The 23,543-nt window shown below is 33.2% G+C and overlaps 3 protein-coding genes across 8 annotated transcripts; 1 reads left to right on the forward strand and 2 right to left on the reverse strand.

The window, feature by feature from the left end:
* Positions 1 to 10: 10 nt before the first annotated feature.
* Positions 11 to 2,986, forward strand: LOC122577666. The gene is made up of 7 exons (XM_043749110.1): positions 11 to 44; positions 102 to 390; positions 513 to 615; positions 870 to 1,037; positions 1,100 to 1,393; positions 1,476 to 1,666; positions 1,906 to 2,986. Exons 1-7 carry the CDS (start codon positions 11 to 13, stop codon positions 2,222 to 2,224), a joined length of 1,398 nt encoding a protein of 465 aa, XP_043605045.1. The 3' UTR covers positions 2,225 to 2,986.
* LOC122577667 (GTP cyclohydrolase 1) lies at positions 2,371 to 18,991 on the reverse strand. Of its 5 annotated transcripts, XM_043749112.1 has the most exons (7): positions 18,926 to 18,991; positions 18,580 to 18,671; positions 13,588 to 13,836; positions 9,791 to 10,015; positions 7,087 to 7,252; positions 5,044 to 5,160; positions 2,371 to 4,089 (listed from the first exon to the last, which is right to left on the reverse strand). In XM_043749112.1, exons 3-7 carry the CDS (start codon positions 13,772 to 13,774, stop codon positions 3,960 to 3,962), a joined length of 825 nt encoding a protein of 274 aa, XP_043605047.1. In that variant the 5' UTR covers positions 13,775 to 13,836; positions 18,580 to 18,671; positions 18,926 to 18,991; the 3' UTR covers positions 2,371 to 3,959. The 5 variants fall into 5 exon arrangements, with proteins under 5 accessions (XP_043605047.1, XP_043605050.1, XP_043605049.1 ...); XM_043749115.1 differs by lacking the exon at positions 13,588 to 13,836 and having other exon boundaries at positions 9,791 to 10,000; positions 18,926 to 18,989; XM_043749114.1 differs by lacking the exon at positions 13,588 to 13,836 and having other exon boundaries at positions 18,926 to 18,989.
* A 1,291-nt stretch (positions 18,992 to 20,282) lies between these two features.
* Positions 20,283 to 23,355, reverse strand: LOC122577670 (saccharopine dehydrogenase-like oxidoreductase). 2 transcript variants are annotated; one of them, XM_043749120.1, is made up of 8 exons: positions 23,220 to 23,355; positions 22,048 to 22,230; positions 21,803 to 21,975; positions 21,372 to 21,688; positions 21,108 to 21,254; positions 20,915 to 21,005; positions 20,549 to 20,811; positions 20,283 to 20,471 (listed from the first exon to the last, which is right to left on the reverse strand). In XM_043749120.1, the coding sequence occupies exons 2-8, from the start codon at positions 22,217 to 22,219 to the stop codon at positions 20,366 to 20,368; spliced, it is 1,269 nt and encodes a 422-aa protein (XP_043605055.1). In that variant the 5' UTR covers positions 22,220 to 22,230; positions 23,220 to 23,355; the 3' UTR covers positions 20,283 to 20,365. The 2 variants fall into 2 exon arrangements, with proteins under 2 accessions (XP_043605055.1, XP_043605054.1); XM_043749119.1 differs by having other exon boundaries at positions 21,803 to 21,978; positions 23,220 to 23,354.
* Between the last annotated feature and the right edge of the window lie 188 nt (positions 23,356 to 23,543).

Below are 23,543 nucleotides of genomic sequence, written 5' to 3' on the forward strand. Positions count from 1 at the left end.
CTAAACAAAAATGACTCGTCCACCATTAAATACATCCAAAAGCGGTAAGATGCTTTTATGAATAATAATAACCATAAGTAACGGTAGAAAATTATTTTTAGGAAATGCTATCGATGAAAATCGTAGACCATCAAATAGAGCGCTCAAATTTAAAAAGTCGATAACTACAGCAAGCCGTAAATTTAATTCAACTGTGAAAACTCTAGATCGTTTAGTAGGAGGAGCAGATGTTCCCGAAGAAAGTGCAGACGTATCGAAACCATCGGAAGAAACTGTAGAGCAAACTGTTGTAGTGGAATCAACATCTAGTGTGAAAACTGAAGATGGAAAACTTATTCGTACAGCTGGACCATGCTGTACTTGTATGTCACAAGTACCAGGATCAACCGGGTATAAATATTATTTCTTCCATCCGATTTTCAGGAGGGAGTGAATTTATATTGGAGGAATGTTTAGACGAATTGAAATGTTAAGAAATCATGTTTATAAAAAATATTGTCTTGTAAATGCAGAGATAAGAAGGTGGATGAAATGATCGACTATGTGCATCAAAATTTACAAGAAGCGGGTAAAGCACTGGCTACCTTAGGCGAGAACTTTGAGCACGATTCAAAGGTTGAGCCCTGTACGCAAGTAGAACCGTCATGAAATTGGGAAAATGGGGGTACAATAAATAAATAAAGTTTCTTTATAAGATTGAATATGCGAATAAATAAAAATGAATGAACTAGACTGTCCTTTAAAACTCCCAATTTCGTAATACGAATAAATTCGTAATCCGTTATTTAAAGAAAATTTAGTCCTGTAATATTATAAAACATAAATATATATAAGGTAATACACGCAAATTGAATTTATTTTTACAAAAGTTAATGTTCGCTGACATATTTGGTCGAATACAACAATGGATTGGTTTGGTTCAAAATAAATTGGACATTTGTAAGAACGAGATCGAATCATTGCGTAAAGAATTGATAGCGCGAGCTTGTGAAATCGACAATCTGAGGAGATTATTGGCAGAATGTGGGGAACGAGAGGCAAGTTTATTAATTAAAATATTTACTTCTCTGTAATTTTTAACATAATAATATTATTATAGAAATCAGTGGCAACTACTCAAACGGTTGAACCTAGAATAAATCTCGGATCACCTGAAGCTCCAGTTCCAGTTCCAGTTCCAGTTCCAGTTCCAGTTCCAGAAGTAGTGACAATGGCAACTCCAGTCTATGAATCTGTTACTAAGGAAATACCAGAAAAAAATCCTGAAAGAGAGCCTACCGTAATAAAGGAGTCTGTCGTAATGAAAGAACCTGAAAATATCGAAATTATTTGTACCGACGTAGCTATTCAATCAATTTTGAAAGACAAAGACAAGATGAGACGAGAAATTGAAGTAAATTAATAATCTTTTACATTTATCCTCGAGTTTGAACGAAATATATTCTTTTATTAAAATGTGAAAATTTATGTAATAGCTTGAAGCTGAGATAGCAAGGCTTCGCAAAGAAAATGAGCGTATAATAAAAGAACGTGCCGAATATGAGAATGCGATACAACGAGCGTTGCTGCGAGGTGTTTCCTCATTGAATGTCGAAGCATTGAGAGTTATGCGTTGTCCACCAATTCCATGTTGTACTCCTTGTGCACCTTGTCCTGCTTCTACTATGTAAGATTTTAAATTTCATATTCTACAATTAAATTAATAATTGGGAATTGAAGGATACAAATGAAAAAATTAATTTTAAAGGCATTAAGCAAAAGATGTTCTACGATGATAATCTATATGCCACGCTTGAATACTTTTTAAACACTTGCGATCCTTTCACTTCGAAATAAAGAAAAAAAACATTTATTGATCTATATCTAAGCAAGGTCAATCTTGACTCATTCAAGTTTCACTCTCAGGGAACCGATTATGTCTTGTAAGAAGGAAGGCGCGTCGGCCGCGATCGCTAAAGGTTGCGTCACTCAACGTAGTGGCTCTTGTGGAAAAACGGCTGTTCGCGAACAAGGTTGTTATACTGTAAAACGACCTTGTGCCAGTCCTTGTTGTTCTGCTGGAAAAAGTCGAAAGTCTGCATCAAACAATAGCATGGTATTTCTTCTTCATCAGGGAGACACAGAGAATATTTGTGCCTCGAATAACACGCCAATGTCTCGAGTTTGCGGTTCACCGGTCATGAAAAAGATTGAAATACCACCGTGTCCTAGATTCATTATATAATAACGTTCACAGTATATAATAGTAATAAGCACCTGCTTCGTGATAAAAGTCCTGAATTGTTTTAAATAAAACAGACGAACCACTTAAATTTAAAGTTATTGATAATTTTTCATTTTATGATGTGGAAATAATAAAGAAACATGATATTGAAAGTATAAATATAACTTTATATAACATCGTCAGAAAAATATTATAAATATTAAACATCCATTCTCATAAATAACATTAAGATATTTTTCATTATTCAATGTAAGATAGAATTGGAGGACATACCAAAGGTTGCGTGATATCGTATCGAACCTCAAACATCATCGACACACCGCAATCCAATTCCAATGATTTAAATACGAAGTTAGTTTGATTACTTAAAGCAATTAATTCGATAAGATAAAACTATATCAAACGACGACATAAGTGAATGTGTCAAAACATTTCGAAGTCATGCATTAATAATAATCATACATAATTCATTGAAAAAATTTCGCAATTTTTTTTATCGATTCTTTTAGATTCTTAAACGTTTTTCGACACACATTGTATGGCTGAAAAATTGTGCGTCGAAACCACTGCTTTCTTTTACGAAATTTTTTATACACTCTTAATAAAGATTACAGAGATATAAATGTCAATTGAGTATTAAAATTCGTTAAGTAATGAGTAGTTGCACTTCTTTGATAAGAGACTCAAAAATAGTAGAAGGAATCACGATGACAGAATGTAAAGACAGTACGAAATTTTTTAAAACGTTTCGTGTTGTAAGACGTATGGCTGTTAACGTTTTACAAGCTGGAAACGGAAACAAAATCGTAAGAATTTATTATTTGTCCGCCGTGAGCACTTGCTTTCAAGATATAATAGGGCTTATCTGTGTTTCTCGATCAGCATGCTGTATCACGATGCGAACATTTTTTTACACAGAATCGTTAGTATAGAATCTAAAATACGTATTGTCACGAGTCACGAGGCCATTGGTTGAAAGTGTTCTGGCAATCGTTCAGTTCATGCCGATCGAGAAGCCTTGATTTCGATATTTCTTAAGTTCATTTTCATATTTGACGCACTTGCTTTATCGAAGGACGCCGAATCGAATGTTATTCGCCTATTTCCTGAATACATCAATAACATTACAAAAATATTTGCAAAGTATAATATTAATCGAACGGATAATTACAGCTGATCCAGCAGCATGGTAATGTTATTAATATGTTTTTAGTGAAGTTTTGGGTTTCCTTAAGGAAAATATCACACGCTTTCTCAAGCATATGCGTTGTCGTTTTGCGAAACAATCTGTAAGTTCCTTTTTTCTTTCACGTACTAGAAGTGTTACTAGCAGTTTATAGAACTTACGTAAAGTTTCGGTATGTAACTACCATATTGTCTCTGTGTCATTCGATCAGCAGTTTAAGAACGCCTTGTTCAAAGACGTCTTAGACAACATCGTCCAATCTGTGTTATTAGTCGTTCCGTTACGATAACTATGGTCGACAGTTAATCCTGTTAATTTTTTATAACGTTGGCGCATACAAAATAATGTTTTCCTTAAAAAAATAAAAGGAATGTTACAAAGAAGCTTGCCGTCAAATCAACAATTGTCTTTTCTTTTTTGGATGACTTCTGTAGTGAGGTAGCAGTATGACAAAAACGTTTGAACAAGAATCGTATCGGGGCCATTCTAGATTGGTCCCTTGGCCAATAACGAAAAAGATATATGCTTCGACGGTCCGATAAAAGAAGTTTATTTGTTGTGGATCAAATTAAGGAATTCCTCGCGAGTCTTTGGATCGTCCCGGAACACGCCGAGCATCGTTGACGTAACCGTCTTGCTGTTTATTTTCTGTACTCCCCTCATTACCATGCACATGTGCCTGTAACGTAAATAAAGTATTTTTAAGTTATTCACGAATGCTGCTATATATTGAATAATTACTCATATCTCATCGTTAAAATTGACAGTAATTAATTTACCATGTATATATTAAACGGAGTTTGAGATTTCGCTACAATCTACGTTAACAAGGATACTGTTATCTAATGGGCAAGAAATAAAATAAATACTATAATCAAGATACGTTACGTTGTACATTTTAAACACAATCTACGTTCCTTCTAATGTACATGATACTTAATCTCGGAGTTGCGAAAAAGGTATTGGTACTAAAACCGATTGTTAATCTTTTTATTAGTTTCTTCACTTTTGTAAGCTCTCAAGGCGACGCTTAATATTTAATCGACACAGTTTTTTAATTACCAATTATTGAAGCACCATCGCTCTCTTTTTTCTTCCCACTGAACCTGTTTTTCCTCTTTTATTGCACGCAAGTTAGATAATTCGTTCGCAATTTATGATTACGTTGATTATGTATAACACAAATTATGATATTTGAATTATTGAACATTCGGTATACATAATTTAGATGACCACTAATGATTGCAACTCCTTATTTGATATTATAGTACATCCTGTTCACAAGAATCTTAATTGATTTGTTCACAGCTAGTACACGATCGAATCGTTACGTGAACGATTTATACATAATTATTAAACGCCTTTATGTATACGTACTTAAGTCTGGAATGAAGTGTTTTCTATTGAGTGATAGCACCTTGTTAGTACAAGGTCGTATTCCTATATACGATTAATTCTTGCGAAAACTATTGCTCAATATCCGAGCGTATTGGAACGAAACCGAAGGAAATATAAAAATATGAAGAAAATATCTTGCCAACCTACGTCAATCATATTTCTTTGCTCTGTTCAATTATAAGTTTATTATAAGAATAGTAGATGAATTTTTTTCGTTAAATTAAAAAATACGTACACTCCTTCGACGACCACAGCCACTCCCGCTGGTTGCACCGCTTTCGTTACAGCTAATGCAATTTGTTTCGTAAGACGTTCTTGAACCTGAAGACGTCGGCTGAAGACCTCTACGATTCTGTAAGACATCAGACAGGAAAACAGAGATGAATATGGTGGAAAAGATTTGGCTATTAAAAAAGGAAAAAGAAAGAATGAAAATATAAAGAAGACGACTTTACATAGAACGTAATATGGAATAAACGATAGGTAACGAAAAATGAAAGTTCCTGCTACGACCCTGGCTCGAATGTCTGAAAATCCACTAGTTGCTTACCGTTTGAAGGCTAATGTTAAGTTCATAACATTTAACAGGTAAGTGGACACCGGTCGATTAAATCTAGCAATACGTGAAAGTGGTCGGCGTGCCAACGATCGGCGTATTCTTTTCTTCTCGCTTTAATATTTCTCTAATCAAGGACGATAACTATTGCCGGCTATTACTGCCGATGCAATTTGTTATCGCGAAATTGCGAAATACAATATCACAGTATTGCTTATTATTTTAATTAAGTTTTATCTATCAACATTTTAACGAATCTTTTTTCACCATAATCATGACCACGTAAAAATATTGAATTAAATTCGATAATGAAACTGTTTATACTGAATAAGATAATTTTTATTATTCTTATTAGTTATTTTAATGATCTATGAGAATCCATCCAAGAATGAATCCGTCTAATCACGTTTAAGTGAGAACAGTGGAGTATCTCATAAGGGCTTGAAGTTATTGAAAAACTCAGGACTTTTCCCTCCTTTTATTTCATGGGGTTTGTTGCGTGCTATAATTGTTGTGAAAAACCCGCGGAATTCCCGTGCTGGCCCTCAAAGGTCGCTCCGTACTCTCAAGTGCCAGTAACGTAGGAGTGATCAGTTGCAGAAGAATTGTTACAAATCATATTGATCTGACCATTCTTGCAAGCTTAAATGCATAAACAATCGATTCGTGTGTTCCTCCCCTGTCAACAACCCTCGTATGAGGGACTCTGAGAACCTCATCTCGAATAGTTTTGATCTATTATACATCAATACCTCCACGTTATCGGAGTGGATCATATCAGACTATCGGACTATCATTCGAGGGAAAAGTCCTGAGTCTCTGCTCACTGACAGGCAGCTACTAATGACGAAGTAAGTGCTTCATGGTTTCATAAGGTTATTGATGCTAGGAAAGTCAGAATTTCTTAGACTTATAAACATAAACGTGTACAGGCATATATATGAAGATATAAACGTTAGAAACTATAAATGAGTAAAAGAATAAAAACATAAATTCTGAATATAGGATGAGCATAAGGAGAAATTCTGACTTGGTATCTAAAATTTTATGTATGGTAAAACGTGCAAGATAGCTGTGCGTAACAAAAAACAAGGAAAGACCCGAAGCGGTATTCTTGTGTCTACGTTGTCTTGATGTATCATATGTTACAACGTAAACGTGTAGAGAATGCCGAGATGGATATCGATTAATATATTAAAAAATATATGGTTCTATTTAAAAAAGTGGAGTTGAGCTTAAAATCTGTCCTGTAAAGAAATGATTTGCGCCATAATATATCATCCTTCGAATCGATCGACTTTTGTTAAAACAGTTTTTTAATAACTTCAACCCTTTATGAGATATTCCACTTTCCTCATTTAAACGAAACAGACTGTAGAATACAGTATGTAATAATTCCTATATCAAGTTAATTATGTTGCGACTATGATTAAGTTCGTTAATCCCTGTAGGAGGCTCGCTTTAATTACGTCAAAAATAAATCAGTACGTATCGCTTAATAGCGTTAATAAAACGTCGCGCAATGATGACAGTTCAATCAACGCGATCTAATTGATCGCTGGTACAAATAATCTAGCACCAATTAATCTCCATTTCCACGAGACAAGATATTAGCTGTCTTAATCTGACGAACGATTCAGCTGCTCTCACGGGATTCAATTGTCTCGTGTTAATTCAATTTACGATAAACGTTGCCTTCTAATAAAGAAAATTCCTCGTTACCTGGCCAATTTGCTCAGCCCAAGGATCTTCTTGCATGGTAGGTAGCCGATCGAGACTTTTCCGTAGAACGGTACCAAGTGATGTTCGCACATGGAGAACATCTCGATATCCTTCACTACAACCATCTCGTCGTGATCTTCATCGTATATCGCGTCATTTATAACGTCTGGAATAAATATGTAAATATTATGAAAAGATCACAGGAAAGAAACATGATAAATATATATTCTGTAGCGCTTGGGTTAAGTAATTGCAACGTTATTTTACGATTAATCAGGAGAATTATAACATCATATAATTGAATATTAAAATAACCTGTTGATTCCAAAGGTATAAATCCTATAAAAACAGTTGATCAGTGATAAGTTTCGTGAAACTGAATGATAATACTACGACGAATGACGTTTTTGTGTTTAGTTTCAAAAACCAAATAAAAGGATAGCTTTGATAACACGCGATTGATTGATAACGCAATGGATTGTAAACCTGTTATTTCGTGATTTATCGCATTGACTTATCCTCCCGCAGCCTTCGTATGTATATAAATAAAAAAACAGAAAGTAGAAAGATATTGCTTGAAAAAAATCTTGTATACATATTTATAGAAGCTGTTTCGTTTACTGAGATCACGCGATCGTTATACAATTTTAATGACTCCGTTGGCGCAAAAAACAACCAACCTTGTACAAAGGTGGGAAAATGGTTGTCGTTTAAATTGTTCTGCGAAAGAACATCTTGCACGTGGGTTAAGGTCCTCGCGATCCTATCTGTGATTTACTCGATATTGACCTACTTACTACAACATTCGTACTAGTGATGGTGTATAGGTATGAATCGGTGGTTGGTAGGTGTCGGTGGGAAATGGAGGGTGCTCTCCACGGTTTCCACGGCAACCTTAACAAGAAACACCTTCACAATGACCGGCAATGATGAAACGAATTCGCGTCCCGGTTAACCAAGTATATTTTTCCATACGTAATAAGATGCTCCTGCCCGCTGTAAATAAATGACCCCTCGAAACCTTTTAACGTGACGAAACAATGATATATAAATTCCAAACGCTTTGACGGTGGAAATTCATTTCAACTAGCTTTTATGTGCACACCTCCATTTCTATACTAGACTACACTCGAGCAATTTCCTCTCTTCTATACGAACTACCTTTGAAGGAGATGCTGAAAGCATACAGTTTAATTTTTCCACTTGGTGATCTGATACGATCAACCTTCGACCGAGATTAATGTTATCGACCAAAACAACAATGTAGAATATTATTAACTAAATGGAGCATCATCGATCCAATATTTTTTATATATTTTTTATTGCGAACCTTTACGTTACTGTGACAACAGTGGAATCATCGAAAGAGGGATGTAAAAGGGAAAGTGCAATCGCAAACATATGGCACAGAAACGTCAGACCATAGGCTATATCGATTTTGACATTGTATTTGTAGAACAGTGTGTTATATGCAATATCTTTTGCGTAGTATAATCTAGAATTAACTATCACGTTAATTATCGTTAATTAGAGGTATTAAAACAGGTAGTAGCACTTAAACATGATTTTGACCCGATTGTTGCTCACGATTCTACAAGAATAAATGGTTTATCAAGAAAGATTAATGGTTTCATGGAATGTATACTATAGATATACCACCGTATGTCCTGATGCATTATCGATAAGAATGAAAGGTAAAGGGAACTTGTTATAGGGGAACGGTTCCGTAGGAGTCGGTGGTGGGTGACTAAAAGAGAGCGTGGGTTGAGCTTTCGTAGGAAAGTGCTCTGGACTCGTTTCAAATTCACTGGGGCGAGTAGAACTGCCGTTAACCAGGCTTATCTCGAGGGCAGTTGCACTCTAGGTGGATGGAGAGTTAAGTCGAAATGAATTAAAGGGACACTACCACCTGTAGCTGCTGTTTCACCTACATCAACGTTGTGCTAGATCGTACTATTTATCAAGAGCCATTTCATACAAGCGAAAGTAAAATATCAAACGAGTTATATAGCGCATCAATTAAATCAATTTGCTGGATTCTCAACATGATTGACAAATTGTTTCTTAATTAAGATTCTAATATAAATTATATACGTATATCCGAACACAATACTATGTCGAGGAAATAAATTGAAATTTAGATATCGAATTAAAGCGGTATATCAGGGCATCCTTAATGGCCATGTCGATTTTACTTTATTTAGCTATTCGTGGAATCATAATTACCGGGGAACAGTAGCATTTCTACGCGGTACACGACAAATGGAAGAGAAAGATGAAAGGTATTCTCTTCGAGTCGCTGTGCGTTCCTGAGACCCATTTATATCATGAGCTTTACGCCTTCTTTTTTTCGAATCGTACTTAAGACTTCCTCTCTTTTCCCCTGTGACGGATCTCGAGTAACTTGAAGGAGGGAGGAAAGAAATGGACGGCACTTTCCTCGAGTGGGTATATTCATGGTTTTATCTGTTCTATCGACTCTATACCTTAAGAGAGTCATGATTAAATGCCCGTATTATTTCCAGTTAAATAAAAGATCTTTTATGATTAGAAAATTCTTATCTGACTTCTTATCTTATTTTTGGTTCCCATTGTACGATATCTTTTTATTCTTAATTATTTAATTATTTTCGTTCAACTTATTTCTTTATACATTTGTTATACAAGGTAATAAAAAAGTGATAGATAATGATAAGTGACTTACCATCGATGCTTTGATCGTAACCTTTGGTGAAAAACAGCATGGCTTTCGCAGCACGTTCCGGGGTCTTTAAAAGACCCGGTCGATCAGGATCCTCGCCAAGTGAGCTCAAAAGTAGCTTGTAACTCCGTGACATTTCCGGAAGTAGAGCCTCGCGCGTGGGTGGCCTATGGTCTAGCTCCAAATCGTGATGAAAGGTACATTTTTCATGTCCTGGTAAAGCAAACACTTTGAAGTATCTCTGTTAATCGTTCATCGTACTTTTCAATATTTATTAAATTCACTGAACTCTATTTAAATTTAAATTTATCTCGCATATATATAAACGTCAATGTTTACTAAATCCTGTTCTTAGCGATTATGAAACCTGATTTCATTTTTTTAAACATTATCCTTATCGTTGGCAATGACCCGCGCTGACGGAAGATTCACGATTCGATAGGTTTGCTTGCGTGTGGTAACGAAAAACAAATTTGTTGCCTTCCTATGAGAAGCATATATTTGATATTGATAAGAAGTATGAGTACGTATTTACTATCTGTAATACATGCTACGATACCTGCCAGCAAACACCTGTTCGCAAATTTTGTCGAACAAAGATTTTCGTAATGCGTCTTTTGTTTCTTGATACTCTTTGCAAAGTATAGAAGAAGGTGCGCAATAAGATTTCTAGACAAAGACACGATCGATCGACAAACAAAGTTGAATCACAAGTTTGACGGGTACAAGTTTAATAAAAGTAGATGTCTAACAAAGTGACACGATTTTAATTGGCAAGTCGAACAAATTAAAGGAACAACATAAAAGGAATTAATAATGTAATAACGAAACGTAACGTAAGGCAACCTTAATCCGTGCTTATTACTTTGGACCAGTTCTCTTTTTCTTCTTCCTCGCTTCCTTTAACGGGTACGAACGATTGTATATTCATAAACGTTAAATGTTTCCATTCACGATTAGCATAACGCTTTAATTCACATTCGCAAATGTAGATCGATCGATGGATCGATCGTTCGGCGAGGGTCCTACGCTATTCTTCGAACGATGCCTGTAATATTCCAAAGTGTTCTGATCCACGACGAAGTTTGTCGTTGACGGTCGTCTTGCATGTATTGCCGAACTTATTGCATAACGATTAACGATGGCGTTACATCAACTAGTAGGCGAGATTTCTATCGATAGCCATAATTTATCACTTGTATAACGTTTCATTCGCGAGCAATCTAGAACGTATTAAATTAAAGAGAATCAGTTCTCGGGACTTCTCTCGGCATAGATTTGTTCTTGCAAGCGCGGTAGATAGAATCTAACACTGGAATTGACGTATTCAAGATGGAAAACTAAGTTAAACCACGCTCTTGCTAATGAACGGTATCGCGTAATTCAATCGAGTAACGGCACTGCTCCAATACGCTGTATCAATATGCACGCATATTGTACGCATTCCTGGAAATTGGTAGCCAGGTTCAACTTTATTATACATACGTGATATAGTTACGTTAGTTATCTTAAATTGCATGAATTTTGTTTTATAAAAGGCTAAATGTCGATTCGATAACTATACGCTGAATTACGAGGGCAGACTGAAAAGTTTCCAGAATGACAATGACAGTAAAACTTATAAAGCAAATCTTAGCGCGGATGCCGTAAACTTTTCAATCTGCTCTTGTAAATAGACGAATGTTAATGTTTCCAAATTCGGTAAATTGAGTTAATTGTTAACGTTTTGGTTCTATTTGATTTGATCAAAATTTGTCGTAATCTTAAGACCTTCTCCCGAGAAAGGAAATTAAAGGTTTAACAAGAAAGAGATATTATTACGAAACATAGCACACGTTGCTTTGCACTCTACAGCAGAGGTGGCCAACTTCATTATATAATACATATTGACTATTTTTCTTAAAAATGTGTTAGCGATTTACCTACTAAAATCTTCACATTTAACACATTCAAACATGTGTCTTGTGTACTAATAAATGACAAAGAGAGAGGAGGTATTAAACCAATATGGCATTTTATTAATATTAATATTTATTAACAAGTCGACCGGCCGATCGTGGTCCACTTGTTGGCCATTCCTGTTCTACAGCACGTACGACACTTCGTTATTATGTAAATATTGATCTTTTCAATATTTACAATTATGTGAAAAGATTGCACGTACAAGAACCCACCGATTCTTCGTAATCTATTTTAGTGAGCAAAGATATTATATTTGGAAGATATCGAAGAAACTATGTACGCAGAAAAGCAAATACACGAAAGCAACGATTCAAAGATCATCGACGCACGTTTTATTCAAAACTATGAAGTCATTCTCGTTTCTAAAGTTACAAATTCGTGGCGAATGAGATTTTGTCAACCTTTTTCACCGAAAAATAAAAGTTGCTCTCTGTTCTTTCAGAAAGTTGATAGTCGCGTTACGAGGGATCGTACATTCGTAACATTACAGTTATGAGTTACGTTCCATCATAACTGTACCCCAACAGTTCCCACGGTCTTTTATCATTTTACGATCAGCAGGTTACAATTGACCTGGAAACGGGAACTATGACCACAGTGCTCTCCAAATCTTTGTCACGGATCACGATTTAATCAATGACAGCAACGCTGTCCGAAATAAAATTAAAAGTCGGTGAGATGGCCGAATTTAGATTAAGAACAATGGAGAGTGGAGAATAAAACGTGCATTAAGTGTATGAATGTTTTGTCACGGTTCTTAATACGTAAATGATACCGTAACGTAATTCCCCCTTCTTCTTACTTCTTCTTTTTACGGAAAGTGCAACAGGCTACGGTTACTTATGTTCGTGCAATCGATTAGGCACGGAATTAACGGGAGAAGATTCCGTCGTTTTGAGAAAATTGAAATAATTGTTCTTCGAATTTGCAGATAAAGCGCATAACAGAGTTAATAACGATCAATGTTACAGAAAAATTTAATGGCGCGTTACTGCAATTTACGGAGCGTAGATAATATCAAAACCTGAATGGAAATTGTTCAATTATCACAAATGTCCAAGTCAACAAAGTAACTGCCATTTGTTGTAACAAGTACATCTAATAGCTCGATAGAAAAAGAAGCATTCCAATAATGATTCGCGAGTATTCCGACGTATCAATTTCCGCTCCTCAAATTTTCCAATCAAAAAACGTCTGATCCGGCAAAGTTGTAAAGTCTCGTATCTGGGACCTTTTGCATAATCAACATTATGAATGAAATTTAACGAATCAGGTGTTACAGATACTTGCTACTAAAGCAGTGTTACATAGTAACAGGTTTTATTGGCAATAAAGTAGAACTTTTATAAATCACAAACTCTACACGACATAAAAATGTATCTAATGTCGAAAAAGTGAAATCTATAGCCTATCAGTTAATTATAATGCAAGCAAACTATAATGCAAGGTGGCCCTGGAGAACAGAAGAAACGATTTTGTGTATCTATCTAATTTATACAACTTTCAAACGATACATCCATATTACCACACTTGAATTATTTATCGTATGAACATTCCCATTCCATCTATTACGCAAAATACCAGCACGAAAACTGCCTTTCATCCAATAGGTTTCGCTATGTAATAATAACACTTAATATCGTATATATATTATCATATTATTTAACTCGAAAGTTTATAAATTTAAGTGAACTTGGTAATCGACTAATCACGAACGACGGTAACATTCGTAACATTCCACCAGTTCGTTACCTGTTATTAATCTCGGAAATTTCCTGTGACGCGAACGTGGCAAAATCCCTAATCGGAGGACTGCTAATCATACGTGGAAACGATACCTGGCGTGGTGGAAGTTCGTGGAGTTCTGGGCGTCCCCGGTACATCCAAATTGCTCTCCTCGACGCTCTCCGACCAGGAAACAGTTCTAATTGGTCCCGGCTTTTTTATCTTCATCTTGTGGTCGTCCTCATCGTCGTATATGCTTAGGTCCTTGATTTTCGCGCATTGATTGGAAATCCCGTTCATGACTGCGTCTTCCGATCCTGTTCGCCACTTGAATTATAGTAGCAATAGTAACACGGCCTCTTCTAAATCCGACAAATGATCGATCAATGAGGAACACAAACGCTCTATCAAAATTGGTTGAAGGCATTTTGCAAACGGACCGCACACGGCAAGCAGAAAGTAAACATAATAAACGGTAGAGAATCGAAGCGATTGACGCTAAACGTGCCGAGTTTATAATAGTAACTGTATTATTAAGTTATTTACTAATATATATACACATCGCCGCAATAGTGGCTTATATTCGTCGAATCGTGGTAAAAAGAGAATCTGTTCCATTTTTAATTCTGGAATGTTGATAATTAATACTTCGTTAATTGGCCACCATTACCCCCACCAATTCTTGGAACTGACTTGGAAGAGCTTCTGATATTACGTATGTAGAATAAATAAATATGTCAGGTATATATACTTATCTTATTCATATTCGTATCTCATTAAACGGGTAATTATTGTGACGGCGAATTAGTATTATCACTTTCTATTATAGGAAAAATTTTGTTGACGAGAAAATATTGTTCTGTCGTTTGACAAGAGAATACTTCTTTAAGGATTGTGGAACCACGTAACAAATGACGCGCGATTTGCTCTTGATGCCTCTAGGTATTTGAATATGAATTTCGAAGCAATTTGAAATTTCTGAAATATCAAACATGATTTTATGTTTAAAATTTTTTGGTCCCGATGATTTTTGAATCTTGTGTCTTGATAGAGCTCGAGTCTGTTTTAAATTTTCGTGACTCATATAATATCGAAGATAGAACACACTGTACAGATAAAATATAATATATATTAAGATGTATTAAGATTTATGTAAGTACTGACTTTCAAGATTTATCAAGTTTCTCAAAAGCTTTAAATATCAAATCATATTCAAAGCGATTCAAAGTGTTTCAGCACATCCTCTACCACGTGATTCACGAACAATACGCGTGTTATGTGTAATAGTACTCGGCAAGTTTCAGCGAATCGGGTTCTACCATCAAACTGATGAAACTTACTCGCAGTCGGATTGACTCTGTCGGTTCACGTGCACCCCTTGGATGTTCGTCGAGCACCGGTACGAAAAAAGTGAAACGTCGTTAAGAACGTTCGACGTCGCTTTTCCAAGATTAAACGTTCGTACTCATGAGAGAACAATCGCGAATATTATTATATTCTTTAGATAGAATGAACGAAAATGAAAGGGGAAATAAAGGAATGAGACAGGTTTGAGACACGGGAGAAGACAGAAATAAGAAAATAAAAAAGAGAGTGGTCAACGAGTCCGAAAGGAAAGAGAAACGACCGCGAACTCGCTCGGTTAAGTGACGCAGTGTGACTGAACCGACGGAACTGTGGAGAGTACGAATGTTCCCTATGGTTCTTCCGTCTCTATCTCTTTCCCCCTCTGTCTTTGTTCCGCCCTAATCGCACCGTGTATCCGTCTCTCTTTTTCCCAACAAGTACCTTTTTTCCCTCTCGTTTTTTTTTTTAACCTCTATTTTGTTTTATATAGAAAACTATAGTGACCGTAGCCGTTGAAGCGTGGTGTCACTACTCGATCCCCAAAAAGCAAATTCTCGCGACTGATGAGCAAAATCTCGCGTCACGTTCAGTATATATCGGGAGAATGCAAGTACTACACGGTGAGAGTGACATAGAAGTGAGAATACCTCCCTCCAGGCGAACGATCCTCCCGCTACAGCGTTCGAGAGGGAAATACCCAACTTTGCCCAGACTACACACTGCGAGATGTGCAGTGTCGAGTGACAAGTAGCGCCTCGCCATAGGAAAGTGTCGAGATATCCGTAACTTGCGATTGCGAGGTCGACATGGCACACGGTTATGCTTTTAGCGTACAAAAATACCGTGAGAATTATCGTTTCTAGATACATATAATTAAGATTCACAATGAAATATACTAGATGAAAATGATATAGAGCTGCAATGATATTAGTGAAACAGTAAAGGTAACCCTTTCCATTGTCAAGCATATAATTTTCCAAGATATTTTTGCAGAGATTAAGAACCTCGAGCCATTTTCAGGGCCATTAATATCAATTTGGAATTATGTATTTCTTTCGAAAGTACGAATTCTAATCTTTAACAATTACAGGTCAACTTTTACTAATTATTGTTTGAGCAGAGGGGATTTAATACTTATTAAATAACTTCCATTAATATGTATAGCTTCTTAACTCTAAAATAACCAGCTTCTATAGTGAAGATAAACTAGGTATATTTTCCGATCTTAATAAAAATCAACACTAATTTGCTTATATAATGTTCTTAGTTATCGCAAGATAAAAAAGAAAAGTAAAATCCATCGCCATAAGCATTTTGATTTTTCTATGGTTTAATTTATGATTGCACGCTACATAGATATATATATTGTACTCATCTAATATCGGAGTAACCACAGATTGATTACAAGGAAAATTTATGATGGAGCAACAGGAAAGCACAAAAGGAAAGGAAGCACTATCCTTTATGGGTTTTTAGAACGCGAGTCAGAATTTACGTCATTGTGATTTCCAAGAGACCGGTTCCTCGGCACTGATCTTTTTCCTTTTATTCGCAGGACTCCTTAAGACCGTGTAAACGTGTTTAATACGCATAGATCTTTCTTAGTACACGTTTTACGCGTACGTCAAACATCAATTTCGCGAGATCATATTTAATTTTGATTTTTATACATTCTATCTTCCCTACGTAAGCATCATGAAAGATGCACGACTCGAAGAAACATATATTTTTATTTCCTATTTATCAAGACATTCCTAAAACGCTACGGAAATATAGTAAAGTTATTATGAAAACACATGTATAATCGTCATTTTCAGATGCAAACGATGACCTTGAAAACAGCGACATAACAAGATCTCGATAGCCCTATAAGTACTGTTGGTAATTAGTAGCGACAATGATAAAAGCGATGGTGGTCGCATGCAACTGGCCATTCCCTGTTTCAGTAATTAAGTTTCAACGTCGATGAGGTTATCATGATATTCCGGCTAGGCTATTAGTCTACAAGGGGACCTGAAGGTGGAATGAGTAAAGTTACTATACGTCTATTATAGTTTGTGATAATATATTAGAATCCGTTAACTGACTAGCAAGTTACATATGACTTATACTTACTTATTGCTTCTTACTCATTACTTGTTCTATTCTCCTACTATTTCTGTTAATTGTACGATACTTTTACAGGACTCCCTTTCAAACTACGCTTTTGTAAAATAAGGAAATATAACAAAAGTAAATTGTGATTAATAAGTTAGTCAATTCAAGCTGGAATGACATTGTACCTATATATATATATATATATATATGTATATATGTATCGAAAAGTATACTTTAAACGAGTCTTTGCACTTTGCATTACTGAATGAATAAAGCATAAATCTTTGTTTTATCTGAACAATCTACGCAAAAAAATAATGCGTTAGCTCATATTATTTTCTGTACCACGATGGCGTATCTATCGAACTGTACAAAAGCGCGCAAAGTTACATTTCTCGTCCGTATTCATAGTTGCACTACTGAAACTCGTCTGATTGTGAGTTCAACTGACCTTCACTACTTGCAATCAATACAAAGCTACTGTTGGTACATCGCGAAGTATCTGACATCCCAAAAACCTCGCTGAATATATTCAACGAAACGATAAAATTTCGCCTTTTTACAAGAGTTTACTTGAAATCCATAAAGAAGGAAAATGCTCTCGACGTTCCATTGTGCGGATTTTATTAACGTTCGTCTAACGACTTAACAAGCGTGAAGCTTTTTGCACCAGTTTAGCGGTTGCGTTATAAAGGGGGAAAAACTAAAGGAAAGGCGACGTGTAGAAAACTAAAGTGTATCGGTGAAGAATTCGAGGTCATTCTCATGTAACAACAACAGCAAATCAATGCCAGAGGAATGTACGATGATAGGCACGCGAAGAATGGATCTACCCCGAATCATTTCAGCACAGAGTCATAAAAACGAGAGCTCTCTAGAAAAAATCACTGTTTCATCATAATTTACTTCTATATGTAATAGCAATAGATAGGAGATAATCAATACAATATCTTTCTTTTAATAATTATTTTAATTATTTAAAAATCGATCTCGGAGATAGTAAGATTTTATTTCTACAAATGATAATTTTTAAATAAATAATAAACAGTAAGGACCTATATTTTGTGATATCGTGAACTAGAAACTCTATATCCAAGTTCTTTGCTCTATCCTAATACCGCATGTTTTACCCTAATACAAAGTATAGAGTATACAGATACTTGATATGATTATATAGTCTCATGTCGATATCGACGATATCGTTTTATCGTTATTTAATATGATTGGCAAATATAAATCTATTATAACATGACATCGAGCCGCATGCTGAAAAGAAATGCAATGAATATGAGAAGATATAATCCCTTATAGATGTACTTGTTCTAGTCTAATAATTGAGGAAGTCGCGATGAAATTAAAAATTCATGATAAATTCTAACTAACATATCTATGTGTATATGTGTGCAATGGCTATTAATTTATAGTTAATTTATAAAATGCTTGTAATTATAAGCATTTTATTTAATTTCTATTCCGTTTATAAGACTGATTCCATGTTCAACACACTTTTTATCATTAAAGTATTAAACAAAAGAATAACTGAACTTAAAATGTTAATAAACTCTGTAAAAGCAAACATAAGGTTTACAACTTTATATAGATATAAAGAGTTCAGTGAATTGGTAGAAATACAAAAATTACTATATTAACATGAGACTTACCGCTTTTTGCTATGCAATTCATTTTATCTCTTAGATGATCTCCGATGTATTTCTTCATGAAAATCGAGGATTAGTTATGCAGGACTTATATTCTTTAAAAGATAAAAGAAAGATTAATGTTTTCTCTGTACAATTTCTATTATATATATATATATATATATATATATATAAAATATATATATATATAATAGAAATATATATAATATAAATATAAATAATAAAATATATATAATAGAAATATATAATATATATATAATATATATATATATAATGTATTATATATATATATAATATATATATATATATAATGTATTATATATATATATATATATATATATCTGATAACTGTAAAATGACGTCTCAAGGAATGATGAGGAAAAACGCGACGGTTAAGACTGTAGTATGAATCGTTCACTAACGACTCTCTTTCCAACTACAGATTTATATATCTCTACTCAGATCGAAAAACCTTTGTCAAGCTGATTCCCCTTCCATCTCTTACCACTTTGGTATTACAGCAGGAAATACGAGCAATTCTTTTCGAAACTAAGAATAAAGAAAGTTGTAACAAAGATATTTTCACTATAATACAAAGGCGAATTCTCTTTTTAATTTTGTAAAAATGAACAGTAATGAAATCGTAGATAGATGATATTAGAATTGTGAAAATCGTTTATAGTGTCAAGATAACATTCTAAATTATGATCATTAATAAAAATAGAAAATTAATTTAGTTTTTTTAGCGGTAAGTTATATAAATGAATGACATACATTCATTTGGATTTTATGGAAAATCAAAACAATAATTAAAATCTTATGCAATACTGAATAAATATTTAACAGTACAGTTATATAAAGCAATTGCATCAAAATGTCATCTCCATTTAAAAAATGAAGTGATTGAATATGTCGATTGCGGACGATAAATAGTCGTCTAAACAAAGTCAATTTTCATCCTATCATATAATGGTTTGGTTTAAATGTAAACGTAAATTTATTTGTAATGAAAAGCAGTTTTATTAAGAAGATAATACAAATGATTAACATCTATTAAAGTATAAGAAATAAAATATAAAGCATTAACATTAACTCATTCATCAATTAGAAATATAAAGATTTATATGATGTGCGTTAATCGAGCACATATACATAGTTTCAATAATCAATAAATATATTTTCTTTGTGTTATACTTTATATAATGATACATTTATAGAAAATGTAAATGGATTATATATATATATATATATATATATATATATATATATATATATATATCACGTATTATTGTTTTTACCAAAACACGTAGTTATTTTATTATATCAGTATTATTATCATATATTAAATTACAACTACGAACACTTATAAAAAAATTAATTTTGTAAACTAAATACAAAAGAAATGCAGTGTTATCATAGATAAGTATGTTTTGCATTTTTTTCTTCGATATATATATATTTAGTTATATATATCAATATATTTTTATGTGTATATTCAAAGCACGTTTCAAATAATCTTTGCAAACTCAAGCTCGTTATTTACTATTCAAAAATACTTAAAAAATATTTTATCGTCTGCAAATTGTTTTAAATGCGATTATGTAGATAAAAATATTTCTATAAAAAATAGCTATCTGTGGAGTGTTAATTAGTTGGAAAATTGAAAATATTAGTATCAAATTTAAATATAATTACAAAACAAAAAATGCAATGTTCTTCATTCCTATATTTTTGTTTTCACTATAATAGAGCAAACTTGTACCTGTAACCTGTAAGTATATGAAAGACTTTATGTTTCAATGGAAGAAACAACTTCGAATTTTATATCTTTCTTTATCAACTCATCGATCAATGATGTTTTATTAAATGCAGCACCAGCAGATAAAACACCACCACTAAAACAGTGTAATAAAAATTATAAAATAATATGTATATGGAATAATATACATTCAAGTAAAAGCTATAAACGTACGTTACAGGTATTTTATCGGATTCCTTAAGTATTGTTATAGCAGAAAGTAGTAACATAACGCATGTAGCGCCATATGCAGGATCGGTTCCACTAACTTTAGTAATCATTACTTTGTTTGGTAAGTTGTCATGTTTATCAGTAGGTTCAACTAATCCTTCGGTCCATCCATCTGCTTTAAAGGTTATGGAGAAACGAGTGTTATCCAGTATTTCCGGCTTAGGGCCTTCGCGGCTTATATATCCACCGGAAAAGAATGTAGGATACTAAACAGAATCAAATAAATTTTGCAAAATTTGCATTACTTTTTGTTTCAAGTATCAAACTGATATGAAATATATATTTTATAATAAAGAAGATAGGACATACCTTTAATAACAAATTACGACCAAATTCATATTTAGATAACATTACAAATATTAAACCGAAAATAGCGGTTGTCAACACAGAGAAAAGAGACCTATCATTAAAAAAGAAAAAGATATATTTAATATGAAATTTTTAATATAATTCTTATGATTGACTTTAAGTAGCTTAATAATAACATAAATATAAATCTTACTTGAGTGTAAAATAAGTTTGAACTTGAGCTGGCCGTTGTTTATATTTTTCATACAAAAATCGCTGGGTACGCAGAGCTACAGAACGATCAGATCCTGGAAATACCATAGACCAACCTTCTGATATAGAAGATTTATGGAGGAAACCCCTAAAAGTTTATTAAGATTATTAAGATTAGGAAACATAAACAATGCAGAAATGTATTTAATATATTTATAATTAATTTATATAATTATAATTATGTTATGTTTATTTTATTATTAACCTTGGTTTGAGCTTTGGCCAGAATTGAGGTAATCTCTCAGGATAGAGTTTGGAGCGCAACTCACGTAATTCATGGAAATTTGCAATACCATAAATTGCTGATTCATATGTTCCATAATGAATGAGAGCCCCGCTAACTTTTGTAGTTACCCATGTATTTAGATAGGTTTCAATAGAATTGACTTCACCATTAAATTTTTGTTGTGTAAAAATGATACCAAGATCACATGGTATGCTATCAAATCCACATGCACTTATGATATAGATACCAGCTTCTTCTGCTGCCTTATTATATTTCAATTGAATACTTTCTATATACTGTAATACAAAGATAAAAAGATAAATAATGTAAAAATATATAACAAAAGTAACAAGTAGAATTAATATCAAGTTATTAACTTTAATAATTTTGAAACATATTTAAAAAATTACCTGTGGTTCACCACTGATATCAACTTGATGAGTATGTGTAGCAATACATGCTTTAATTACTGGTTCTCCATAAAATCTATATGGGCCACAACAATTAACAAGCACTTTAGCTTGTGCTGTCATTTTTTTTAAAGACTCTTCATCTTTCAAATCAGCAATCAATATAGGTACATCTTCTAAAGTTAATTAATCATATTATTATAATATAAGCAATATTATGCAAAAACCTAATGATCTAATATTACCAATATCAGAAGCAAATTCTTTAACAACTGCTTGTAAAGCTTGCTTTCTGCGTCCAGATACTCCAAATTTCATTTGTTTTTCTTTAGCTAATTGTGCTGCTACTTTTACAGCATATTTTCCAGTATATCCAGTAGCTCCAAATATCACAAAGTCTAATCGTTGGTCTGTCATAATGATGACACCTAAAAATAATAAAATATATCTTTGGTTTGGTATAAGAAATGCCAATATCATATTTTTGCAAAAATGAGTTAAACTCGATATTGAGTTTGTAAATAATTGTATATTTTATATATAACAAAAGACAATTTCGAATTCTATGTAGAAATGACTATAATAACATTTGTATATACCAATGTTAAAATGTTAAAATAAACCTTTTGTAGAGAATACCAAAGTCAACATAAAAAACAAAAATAACATAAATTTTATTGTCTCTTTCTATCAAAAAAGAAATTTGGAACACTGGAAACATCTGTGTCAGAAATTATTTGAGCATAAATTTTTTTAACGTATCTTTAAGTGCTAATATTTGAATTTAATAAATAATGAAAGTGCTACTTGCATCAAGCCACAGACATGTATATGATCATGTCAGTCTCTTATTAAGACTATAATTACTGTATGATTGATTTAACTTTTAAATATTCAAAGGTAATGAACTAATACTTCGTGGTCAGACTATTTATATACACATATGCAAATTTATATTTTTATGAATATAAAAAAATTGAATATGCCTAGATAGAAAGTTATTTTATAATTTATTATGTTGTATTATTGCATATAATAATTTTACAATTATATAATGAATTTAAATAGAATACATGTTTTTACTTAAACGTCATCAGTATATAAATTATTATGAACTAGATCTGGTTCGAAGTTCTTTAATTAATAAATATGAATTATTTATATATATATATAAGTGGGAATTATATATAAAGAATAAGATATGAAAAATAATAATCCTTAAATATACTTCTTTAAGATGTGCATTGGGAAATATTAAATAAAAACAACAGACACGCCTTTTAGTATACTATCTTGAATATTACTGTAGACTGAAATGTCATTTCGCCGGTAATTTGACATAATTATAATTCTCAAGTGTTTATTATATCTTTAACAAAATTATAAAATTTTTATATCTTGTCGACAAAATACATACCTTGTATAAACGTTGATAAACAGGATCACAACCTTTTTCCGTGCTAACTTTAGTAACGTTACACTCTCCTCACAATTACGTCTTTCTATCCGTATGTTGATAGAATCGAATTGAGCCTGACCAGAGTAGATACATACATATACATACATATGTATACTGAATACCAATAGAGAGGGGATTTTATTACGTAATGTTCAATAGTCTGCTGTTTTTATACATCAAATACAAACTTTTGACTATAAAAATTATTTTCAAAAATTGAAAATATAATATTATCTTGTACAGAGATACTTACTTCGACGCATTTGCATTTGGTAATGTGTT

The sequence above is a fragment of the Bombus pyrosoma genome, linkage group LG2 (assembly GCF_014825855.1).
Source record: "Bombus pyrosoma isolate SC7728 linkage group LG2, ASM1482585v1, whole genome shotgun sequence".
Lineage (NCBI taxonomy): Eukaryota > Metazoa > Arthropoda > Insecta > Hymenoptera > Apidae > Bombus > Bombus pyrosoma.

Coding starts and splice junctions, on each gene's coding strand:
- LOC122577667 (XM_043749112.1), bottom strand. CDS start 13,774: ATGAACGGGATTTCCAATCAATGCGCGAAAATCAAGGACCTAAGCATA. Junction 10,016..13,587: donor ACGAACTTCCACCACGCCAG/GTATCGTTTCCA, acceptor GATACTTCAAAG/TGTTTGCTTTACCAGGACAT. Junction 4,090..5,043: donor GCTGTGGTCGTCGAAGGAGT/GTACGTATTTTT, acceptor TTTACGTTACAG/GCACATGTGCATGGTAATGA.
- LOC122577670 (XM_043749119.1), bottom strand. CDS start 22,219: ATGACAGACCAACGATTAGACTTTGTGATATTTGGAGCTACTGGATAT. Junction 21,979..22,047: donor AGAATTTGCTTCTGATATTG/GTAATATTAGAT, acceptor AATTAACTTTAG/AAGATGTACCTATATTGATT. Junction 21,689..21,802: donor ATATCAGTGGTGAACCACAG/GTAATTTTTTAA, acceptor TTTGTATTACAG/TATATAGAAAGTATTCAATT.
- LOC122577666 (XM_043749110.1), top strand. CDS start 11: ATGACTCGTCCACCATTAAATACATCCAAAAGCG. Junction 1,038..1,099: donor CAGAATGTGGGGAACGAGAG/GCAAGTTTATTA, acceptor ATATTATTATAG/AAATCAGTGGCAACTACTCA. Junction 1,667..1,905: donor CCTTGTCCTGCTTCTACTAT/GTAAGATTTTAA, acceptor TTTCACTCTCAG/GGAACCGATTATGTCTTGTA.